The sequence below is a fragment of the Ailuropoda melanoleuca genome, chromosome 14 (genome assembly GCF_002007445.2).
Source record: "Ailuropoda melanoleuca isolate Jingjing chromosome 14, ASM200744v2, whole genome shotgun sequence".
Taxonomy (NCBI): domain Eukaryota; kingdom Metazoa; phylum Chordata; class Mammalia; order Carnivora; family Ursidae; genus Ailuropoda; species Ailuropoda melanoleuca.
In genome coordinates, this window is record NC_048231.1 from 15379517 (window position 1) to 15390449 (window position 10933).

Here is a 10933-nt window from a genome sequence, read left to right on the forward strand (position 1 = left end):
AAGAAATAGGAAGATCGGTAGGAGAAGGAAGGGAAGAATGAAGGGGGGGTAAACAGAAGGGGGAATGAACCACGAGAGACTGTGGACTCTGGGAAACAAACTGAGGGCTTCAGAGGGGATGGGGGTGGGGGGTTGGGATAGGCCAGTGATGGGTATTAAGGAGGGCACATATTGCATGGTGCACTGGGTGTTATATGCAAATAATGAATCATGGAACATCGCATCAAAAACTGGGAATGTACTGTATGGTGACTAATATAACAGAATAAAAATTTAAAAAAAAGAAAGAAAGAAAAAGGAAAGGGACATTGCAGTCAGGTTACCTCAGTTCAAATCCTGCCATTTCCAGGCCACGTGACCGTGAACAAGTGACCTGCCCATGCCTCGGTTTCCTTTTTTGCCCAATGGATAGTGGTACTCCCTGCCCCGTGGGCCTTGTAAAGTGTACCTGGCACAAAATGAGAGCTGCATAGGCATCGGCTCTTGTTGGCACTGCCTCTATGGGGTGAGTGGAGGCTTGGGCATGGAGGCCCTGGCTCTTCCAGCCCCCCCTCCTTGCTTTCCACATAACTAAGATGACGGTTCTCTCTTTTCTCTCATCGGGGCCAGCCAGGAGGAAGGAAGACTGCTCCAGACACGGGGCTGGAGCCTCATCTGACAGCCTCATGCTGGCAGGAGGCCTGACAGAGGCCAGGACCGGCAGGGCCAGGGGCCAGGGCAGAGGGGGATTCCCAGAGTACGCAAGGTGAATGGTGCTCCGAGAACTGTGTGATGCAGAGGCTCTGGGGCCAGTCATGTGCTGCAGACCACAGGGGTGTGTGGGCGCCCAAGGGCCCCATGGACAGGGGGAGTGGGCCACCAACACAGTGGGGCAGCAAGAGGGGAATACAGGAAGCTTTGAACACACGAGGGGGGAATTTTATCTGAGAGACGTTTAAAACCTCCTTTCCACAGCCCACTGCCTCCATTCTGGAAAGGCAGACTGGGAAGAGACCATTGCTCCAGGTCCTGGAGTCTCTGGGCCTGGCCAACCTTAAGGGAGAGAGGGGGAGAGGGTGCACAGGGCGGGGGCACTCACGTTTGATGCAGTGGTTGGTGCTGTTTGCTGTCGTCCATCCTGGGCAGCACTGTCCCCCGCAGACATTCCTCCTGTGGGGTCAGCAAAACTGGGTCAGCACGAGGGTGCTCAGAGAGGTGCTATTCCCAGAGCCCCTCAGATGGTCCCACCCTCTACGGGCAGGGCCCGGGGGAAACCTGCCAGGCTGCCTAGACTATCCTTCTCTAGGGAGGCTGTGTGGCCCAGGGGCAAGAAGTTTGTGACCCCGCAGATCTGACGTTGAGTCCTGACTGTCATTCTCTGCGTGATCTCGGGCAACTTCACTCCCAGGTCATAATACCCGGCTAACTGGGTTGTTGTCATGATTAAAGACAGAGAGAGAGAGCACGCAAGACAGGGAATACCTAACACAAAGAAGGCACTTCCTGGGACAATTAATGACAGTGATCATGCAGATGATGAAAAAAGCAAGTTCGGAGAAGTTCAGTGACCTACCGAGGATCAACAATGCGTAAGTGCCGAAGCCGGATTCAAACCCGAGTCGGCCTGCCTCTAAGTCATGCTCCAACCCTACACTGCCTCTCACAACGAATAAACACAGTGGTCCTTTGCCCCACAAACGCTGCTTATCTAAGGGCAGCTGGAAAACACACCTAGAACACCCTTCAGGACATACATATGCATCACATATGCCAACAAATGCTCAGGGGAGGAGCCTTGGCCCTGGGGCAGGCTTGTGCGTGGTGCAGGGGGAGACAGAGGGACCTGGGGTTACAGAATTTCTATTTAAGAGGGGCTCGAGGTGATGAGCTGGTAGGAAGATGAAACTGGGGCCTTGGGTTAAGCTGCCTCTGCATAGCGAGCACACTCTTTTTATTTGGGCAGGCGAATGGAACTTACTTAATGGGGGACAGTCCTTCCCCAGCTACTCCTTGGTGCCAGCACTGAGGGTCCCCACAGGAGACACTGGTCTGTAGTAACTGCTGGGGGAGCCAAGCTTTGCTTTCGGTGTGTGGTGAAGCCCCTGTAGCACCAGCAGCATTCACCAGCCCCCACTCTCCACCTAGAGACCCAAATGCCTGGACCTGGGTGACTTCTCTAGAAGGGATCCCCCCAGAGAAGGCTTCTGAGGGCCTGGGCCTGGCCCTGGCTTTGTGGACCCCATTATTACCATCAGAATTTGTCTACTGAGCACTCATTGAAACAGGGTGAGTGGAGCAGCAGAGAACAAGCTGGAGAATCAGGGTGAAGAGGAGGGGGCCATTCCTGTGACCTCTGTGGACAGAAGAGTGAGCATCTGGTCTCGTTTACAAGTTTACTTGACATTTGAGTGGACCCCAAAGCTTGTGTGGTTTTTGGAGCCTTACAAAACATTCAAAATAAATTCCTGCAGCCTGGAAAAGCTGAAGCCCATTTCTAGCCCTGTGGCCCAAAGTTATGGGGAGCTGCCTCCCAGGGAGCTCCCAGAATGTCCTCCCAGCCAAAAGCTGGGCCATCCTGGCCACCCTGAAGCCTCTCTGGACCGCTGCCTTCCACGGCTTCCTGGCTCTATGAAAGCCCAAGTCACTGGGTTCTGAGGAAGGGGTTGGTCCTTATACCCAGGCTTTCTGAGTGTGTGCACTGAAAGAAGGGGTGGGTATATTACCCACGCATTTGTAAGTCACTACCCCTTGTGGTGGTGACAAGTCCTCTTAGAGGCCTAGGAGGTCTTCACAAGGAAACAGACTGCATGCCCTGGGAGTTTTCTAAGAACTAGGGTCTGTTAGTGCCCAGAAAGCACAGGCTGAGGGGCCCACTTGGCTGGGAGGTCATGGCATGGAGCCCAGCCCAAGGAGGCCCCATGACCCAGCTGTCACCCTAGATGCCCTCAGGACAGCTTTGTAGCTGACTATGGGAGGCGGCAGCTGGCCCTGCCCTGCCTGCCAGCGGTAGAGCCCACAGGGCCTTTAGGAACACAGTGAGGCCTGGTCAGAATCAAAGGCTGCCAGGCAGGGGCGGCCAGGCTGGGGCTGGAAGGGCACTCAAGAGGGATTCAGGTGCCCAAAGGGGGACTCTGAGAGTTCTTTCAAGGCCAATATTAGAATCTTGGGCAGAGGCCCAGGGAGGTAGGAGATGACCACTCAGCTGGGAGAAGACCATTCGGCAGGCTCTGGCTAGCTAGAGAGAGCAAGTAAGTCTGACTGGTTGGGGCATATCTGACTCAATGGTTCTGACTCCTTGGAAGGTAACACCATGAGATCATATGAGCCCTACCTTCCAGGTGACACCTCTCAACAAACATCAACTCAGGATCCAACATCATTGTCCAACCCTTGGGGACACATCTGGCTAACAGCCTAGAACACCTGCTGGTCCACCTAGGACCAATGCAATCGTACTGGTCCTTTGTTAAAAACCTCCCCTGACTCTCTGTAGGCCTCTATGAAACTGGCCAGGCCCCCACCTGCCTGTGTGGTCTAACTGCCCCCATCACCTACCTGTCCCCGTGCCCATGACCTTCCACAACCAAGGCTATGATCCTCCAAGGCTATGAAATGTGTTGTCCCGCAAAGGCACCACATTGGGCCACATTTTGATGCCTTTGCTTAAACTGCTCTCTGCCTAGAATGCCTTCCCTCTCTTTGCCAGTTGAAATCCTTTGCATACTCCAAGACTTCCAGATCCAATGTTACCTCCTTTGTGTAAACCTCCCCTGATAGAGCCTCTGCCTTCCCCATTCCCCATCCACTGCAATCATTTAGTCCTGATTGTCTCAGGTTACTGGTCATACGTGTCCCCATCTTGACTATCTTGAGAATTCTTTCTTTTTTTTTTTTTTTTTTTTTTTNAAGATTTTATTTATTTATTTGACAGAGATAGAGACAGCCAGCGAGAGAGGGAACACAAGCAGGGGGAGTGGGAGAGGAAGAAGCAGGCTCATAGCGGAGGAGCCTGATGTGGGGCTCGATCCCATAACACCGGGATCACGCCCTGAGCCGAAGGCAGACGCCCAACCACTGTGCCACCCAGGCGCCCCTTGAGAATTCTTTCTTATTCCTCTTTGTGTCTAACACAATGCCTGACACGTGGCATACATTTAATACTTCTTTGTTTCACTTAATCCCCTGTTTCCCAAATAATGGATGGGCCACACCCAGGTTAAGCAGGGGGTTTTAGGTTTCCACAACCACAGCATTCATGTGAGTCACATGGTGAAAAAGTGATCCCCCTTTCAGTGATCTTTCTAGCCTGATTAGATCAGTGAAAAAAATCTGTCTGAGGTTGGGTTCCCGTGCCAGGTCCTTCCCCCAACACTTGCTAGTCTCCCTTTTCAATAAGAAGGACACACCACACGGTTGAGCTTCCTAAGATAGGGTGTCTGACTAGAATTTGAGAACATTTTCATTTCAATTTTCTTACAATTACCCTCTTTTTTATGATTAGTGGTATTATTTTCAACTATGATAGTAATACAAAGTATCCTTGAAAAATGAATTTGTGTAGAAAAATGAGTCAAGCACTGTTTGTAATAGCAAAAACAAAATGTAAGTCATCTAAATGTTCAAAAACAGGAGGGTGGATGAACTGTGGTATATTCAGACAGCAGCATAATATACCACAGTTAAAATGAATAAACATGGGCTGATTATATTAACATGGCTAAACTCAAAAATCTAATGAGGAGGAGAGAAAGCAAGTTGTAGGAGGATAATACAGTATGGTATCACTTATCTGAGTTTAAAATATGCAAAACAATATTGTGTATTTTATGGAGGATTGCATCTGTAGTAATCGTGTAAAAACATACATTGGAATCATGAGTAAATTCAGGGTAGTGGCTAACTCTGGGGAGAAAGAGACAAGTTTATGGAGGGATTTTCAACTAAAAAAATCAAAAGCAAAATATGCCAAAATATTAAGGCTTGAAAAATCTGGATCGTTATATTATTTCTAATACTTTTAAAAATATGTTTGTACAAAACATCATAATATAAAATACTTTAAAATAGATGGAATACAAAGTCCTGCTATTTTTAGTGTATAAATTTAAAGAAAAATAATAGACCAAGAGGGAAAAGATCAAGGAGAATATTATGAAAGCATTAGGCTGTGAGGTTAGTTCAAGAAACACTGAATATTGTGAAACAATGGCTTAAAAAGTCCCCTATAGACCATAAATTCCATTAGTGCAGGATCTGTGTCTGCTGTGGTTACAACGTACCACACACACTAGCACTGTGCCTGGCACATGCTTAATAAATCTTTGGTGTGTGCGATAAATCCCCACTACATGCAAGTTCTGTGAGGACACCAGCTGTGTTGGTCTCTACTGTATCTCCATGGTCCAGCACAGTGCCTGGCATACAATAGGCTTTTCAAATATTCGTTGAATGAATGAAGAATGGCCCATGGTAGTAATGCAGTTCCAAGCTTCACCAGCAGGTGGCACTTGCTCCTTGGTCCTGAGCAGCCCACTAGGCAGTTGCCAGAGAGGTCAGCCTGGCCAGAAGCCATTAGCCAGAATGAGACTGCGTAGAGGAAGCAGATGGACAAGATTGCTACTCAGCTCACTTGGAGTGGTTGGGTGGACTGCCAGAGGAGCCCACCCTTAAAGCTGCAGGAAAGAATCTGCGGGAGGAGCCAAACCCAGCATGCGATTCGATGAGTGCACCTGTGTATGACAGGTGCCTAGGGGTGGCACCCAGCCCGTATCCTTACACATCTGTGCACATATACCAGCTTTATTGTGGTAACAATCTGCTTTGCACATCCCCACCTCATTTCATAACTTCTAATAGTGCACCCTTCCTCTCCCAACCTCCACTATTCTACCTTCGCCCAACTTGCACCTAAATGCCTACGCTATAAGCTCCTCCATGATCTGGCCCAACCTATTCCTCCAGCCTCACTCTGATGGCTTCCCTACACCAGGGTGCCATCCTGCCCCCAGGCCAGTGCCAACAGTGAGAAGCCCTCATCCTTGGGCAGTGCTACACCTCTGGGCCCCACTCCTGCCTCCTCCCCTCTTGCTTCCCCACAGATAGCCCATTGAGCTCAGGGACCCCAGCTTCTCTGAGCTCCTCAGCCATAATTGTCCCATTCCTTTATGCTTAATGGGAAGCTTCCGTTACTAGTAAGCACATTCGTTGTTAAAAATCTGTCTATCTCTCCAACTCCATTTTAAGTAAATGAGTTGCTCCCTTGGCAGGAACAATGGCTTTGTCTCTGAGCCCCCATTCCCTGTCCCAGGCTCTGCACACTTGCTCATAGGAAGCATGTATTCACTTGCACACGTCAGGAAAGGAAAAAACTGAAACATAGCCGGTGCTCCATTAACACTTGTTGACTGATCCTGTGTGTAAGCAACCTGGCAGTGCATGGGTCTACTTTTTGCCTGCTTTAAGCTGGGCCTTACTGGGGAAGCAGGGAGTTCATCCACTCATTCAACAGATACTTAATGAATATCAACTGTATGCAGGCACCGTTCTAGGCACTAGTAACATAGCAATGAACAAAACAAAGCCTCTGTTTTTGTAGAATTGACGTTGGTGTGGGCTGGGAGACCAGGCCATAAACACAGGAACAGGTAAAGCACGTGGAAAGGAGAAAGGGTGGGGCAAGAGTAGTCAGAGCAGACCTGTCTCAGCAGAGGTCTGAACGAAGGGAGGCAATCCTGAGGAAATAGGAAGAGTTCAGCAGCCAAGGAAAACCTGGAGCGGAAGGCCACCAGGCGCACCGTCCTCCAGGGTAGAACCGAGGGTACAAGTGTCCTTGCTGAGTACTGGGACTAAAATCAACTGGTAAATGGGGTCCAGGCCATAAAGGGCCGCCAGAGCCCTTCCCAGTCTCTCTGATCCTGCCCTCCTCCAGCCCCGCACTGCCCGGGGCTCCCTTTGCCCCCCATTCTGGAGATGCATGGCATACCCAGACAAGGCCAAGTGCCCCTCTGCCGTGAGGAAACCCCGACTGGGGATGGGGTTGTCTCCAAGCCTCCCGACGCTGCGAGGGCGCCCCCAGCGGGCAGCAGGGGTGCCCCGGGAGAGGGAAAAAAGCAAATCGCCGGGTGCGGGGAGAGGATCCCGCAGATTGAGAGTCACGCTGACACCTAGCTGCACAGGCGCACACACGGACGCATTCTCCCACGTACCCACTGTGCCACAGCTACAGCGCGAGCGGGCTTCCCGCCCAAAGTGCCCTCGAGCCCATTCCCCCTCCCACGTCCAGCCACGCGCGGGCCCAGCCCCACCTGCGTCCCAACTCGTACACTTGTAGCCAAGTTCAGGATTCGCTGCCAGCCCCTTCCCGGAGATGCGTCTGCCTTGGCACGCTGGAGCCCCGACGTCCTCCACCTTCCTGCGCTCTGAGCCCGCTCAACCGCTCTGGGGCCTCAGGCGACTGCACCGCCCACCCCGTTGCCCCCTTAGAGCTCCCTCTCCGATCCCCACAGCCCTGGGGGAGTCTGCGGGAACCGGTTAGCGGAGGGCAGGCGAAAGCATGGACGCCTTGGGAAAGGATTTAACGTCAGGTCTCGGCGAGCTGGTACGAAAGGGTGAAGATGGTGTTTCTTTGCCCTCAACTCTACAAAAGTGGGTCGGATCTCCGAGCCTCAGCTTGGGGACCCCGGTGCTTTTCCTTGCAGTCCTGAGGCCGCCGTGTTCCCAGAGAAACCAAGGGCACGAGCCCGGGGCCCTCTCCTCTCGCCTGCGCATCCCTCCACTAATGAGCACATGGAGACCCGCTCTCATTCCCTCCCCGCCCCCCGACCCCTAGGCTTTCCTCGGCAGTGCTCACCCCGTAAGCCGCCCTCGCGGTGGGGTTGGGGGCGCAGCCCCGGGCCGCTGGAGGGTTCCGAGGCGCGGGAGAGCCGGGGCGGCCCGGGCCCGGGCTGCGGGCTGCTGCTGGCCCGAGGGACTGCTTCTCCAGGTCTGCGCAGGTGGCTGGGCTCGCCGCGGCTGCTGCGCGCGGGGCGGCCTCCTGGCCAGCGCGTCGGCAGGCCTCCGGGGGTTCCCCCAGCCGGGTTGGGCCCGCTCCGTGGGCGGCAAGCCCGGGACTGGCGCGTCTTGCTCTCGGAATAGACTGTACACCTTGGCTGCAGACGCTGCGGGGTGACTGCCCCCGGGGCGCCACAGCCGATTCGCGTCCCTGCCAGCCAGCTCGTATCTTCCCACTGGGTCCCTCTGAGCATGGCCCATGCCCACGAAGAGAGCCAGGGCGAGGGCAAGGAGGCCCCCGCAGGGGTTCTGCAGGGCGCGCCTGGGGCAGCGGTGGGTGGTCGGGGGCCTCATGGCGCCGGGGGCGACTGCAGAGCGGTGAGCGGGAACTTTCCCGGGGGCTTGCGGCGGCCGCGCTCCGTTCCCCGGCTGGTGGCCCGCTTCTCCCGGTCTAGGGGCTCCAAGCCAGCCTTCTCGGGGCGAGGGCTGGGCGACGTGAGCGGTCCCCGGGCTGCGCGCCCCGAGCCTGGCGTCCGCTCGTCTCCAGCCAGGCGCGCACCGCCGCTGCACCTTCGCGCCTTCTGCCGTCTCTGCAGCCTTCTGAAGGGGAGACGGACGCTTTTATTTTTGGAAACCTCCCCCTGTTTTTTCGTCTCTTTTATCTACACCATGCCCCCTCCTCGGAGGGACAGCTCAGCCCCCTCATTACGGGAGAGGGAGAGAGGAATTCCAGCAACACCCACTTTGGCACCGAGAAGCGAGCGGGCGGCGAAGGGGGGTTAACCCGTGAGGAGCTGGGGGCAGCGTAGGGCTGACCCGACGGCTGGCAGGAGAGACGACGCCTGCGGGGACAGGGGCACCTGGTCACCTTTCTCTCGTCCTGGGCAAACTCGAACTGCTGACCTGTCCCGAATGGATCTCCTGGCCCTGGCCTCTGGAACAAACTCCCGGTCGCAGGACCAAGGCTGCGGCCTCGAAGGTCTGAAGGAGGCCAGGAGAGGTATTAAGCCCGGCGTGACAGAGCCGGGCCCTCAGGGACGGGCGCCCGGCCCCTTCGCTTCCCGCCCCGGCCACTGGGGGCGCCTGCTCCGGGGCCGGCTAGCGCGGGGCCGTGCGGGGCCGCCTGGGGCGCTCGCCTCCCCGTCGCCGCCGCAGGATGCGTGAGCGCTGGAAGGTCGCCGGGGGGCGCGCGCCCTCTAGTGGGGTTGGCTGCGTCCTGGGCCACCTTGCCGCCGCCCCCAGATCTTCAACCTTTTCCTGTTGCGTCAGGGTCCAGGCGAGGCCTGAGGCGGCGACGGCGTATCCTGGGAGAGATACCATCTTTTTAACAGAGGTGTAGACGTAGAGGATCTTGAATAAGGTCACACCAGGAAACAGCGCGTGTCCAAAAAGGGGATGAAATCCTGGCCTCCTGCTTCGGGCTCAGAACCCCGTTCTCTGGACTCCCTCGGGAATGTCCCAGAGGAGGGGTAGGAGGGATTCAACGAGTCTCTGACTGACCTGGTGTGTGCTCGCTCACACCTTGAGGTGGTAGCCAGGGGGCGGGGTGCAAGAATGCTGACTGCCACCCCTCTGACTACCTCCAACAATGAGCTCATCATTCACACCATGGCCCCCTGCCCTCCAGCCTGAAGGCCTGGCCAGCGTGCTGGCCCCGGTGCTTTCCTGCAGCCTACTGTTTCCTAGAAAGGAAGAGTGACAGAGCAGGCAGGAGGGCACCAGTGAATAATGTCCCACGCTACCAAAGGATGGGCACCGCTAATACCTAGTGTCGGACTCTGGCCGCCGCTCCTGACTGTCCAGCAAAGCCCTGCATGGCTGTGTCCCCCTCTCTGATCTGTCTCACATCTTGCAGCCTCCTTTCTGCTCCTTGAACAAGACACATTAATGCCCACTGCCCTCTCTGTGGAACACTTCTCTCCAAGATGTTTTACAGAATTAGCTCTTCATTGCTTCCCCTCTCCTGGAGTGGCCATCCCTGAGCCTCCAATCTACAGCAGCCCTCCCACCAGTGCCACCTCACCCTGCTTTACCTTCATTGCTCTAATGCCCAGTTGGAAGTATCTTTTTTATTTGTTTACCTGTGTAACTGATTTACTGAATGGGCTGAACTTGGAGAGGGTCTCTGAGGACAGAGCTACATTTTTGTCCCCTCACTGCCTTCAACCATGGTATGGTGAATTTCTCTTCTCCACCTTTAATGACATCTCCAGCAGAGTCCTTGGCTTGCCCATCCCCACCACCACAAGAACAGTCTCGTTTCTGTAATTAAGACCAATTTTCAGGCACTAAAAAGTCTGGTCCTGTCCAAATCGAAACCTCATCCAGTTTGATCATTCTTGCATCCAATTTAATACTCTTCTCCTCCCCCCATGGGCCTATCCTCTGGCCCGAGACCCTGTGGTACGGAGAGTAAGGCATGGACTGTGTTTGTTTTTGAAGATTTACTTGTTTATTTGAGAGAGAGAGAGAGAGAGAGAGAGAGAGAGAGAGAGAGAAGGGGGAGGGGCCGAGGGAGAGGGAGAGAATCTCCAGCAGACTATCTGCTGAGTGCAGAGCCCGACACGGGGCTCGATCTCATGATCCTGAGATCATGATCTGAGCCAAAATCAAGAGGTGGACACTTAACCAAATGAGCCACCCAGGTGCCCCTTGCATGGCCTGTTTTTCTAACCTTCCCTTTCTGCTGTGGCTCCCCCGTGTCAGGGTTGGGGGAGAGATATTACAGGATTAGTGGCAAAATCCTGTGACAGGTGCCCTTGGCTGGCAGGTGCCAGTGCTCTTTCTTTCATGGGCACATCTGTGGGCTCTTGGGAGTCTCCCCACAGGACCCCACCCTGCACTGCTGTAGCAAAGCATGCTCTGGCCAGTCCCTTGCAGAATCCTGCATTCCCTGCCTCTTGTGGGACTTGTCTGTCTGTGCCGGCACACCACTTGTGACTTGGCTGCTCCTCACTTGGCCATA

The 10933-nt window shown here is 54.4% G+C and overlaps 1 protein-coding gene across 2 annotated transcripts in view; it reads right to left on the minus strand.

Moving 5' to 3' along the window:
• LTBP2 (latent transforming growth factor beta binding protein 2) overlaps window positions 1–9099 on the minus strand; it is a 106795-nt gene extending 97696 nt beyond the window's left edge. Inside the window, exons 1-2 of one of the 2 annotated variants that reach the window (XM_034643199.1) lie at window positions 7829–9099; window positions 1079–1149 (exon numbers count right to left, since the gene is read on the minus strand). In XM_034643199.1, the coding sequence (XP_034499090.1) occupies window positions 1079–1149; window positions 7829–8322 (565 nt within the window). In that variant the 5' untranslated portion in view covers window positions 8323–9099. The remainder of the gene's footprint in view (window positions 1–1078; window positions 1150–7828) is intronic. The other variant, XM_019794629.2, reaches the window with a different exon arrangement.
• Between the last annotated feature and the right edge of the window lie 1834 nt (window positions 9100–10933).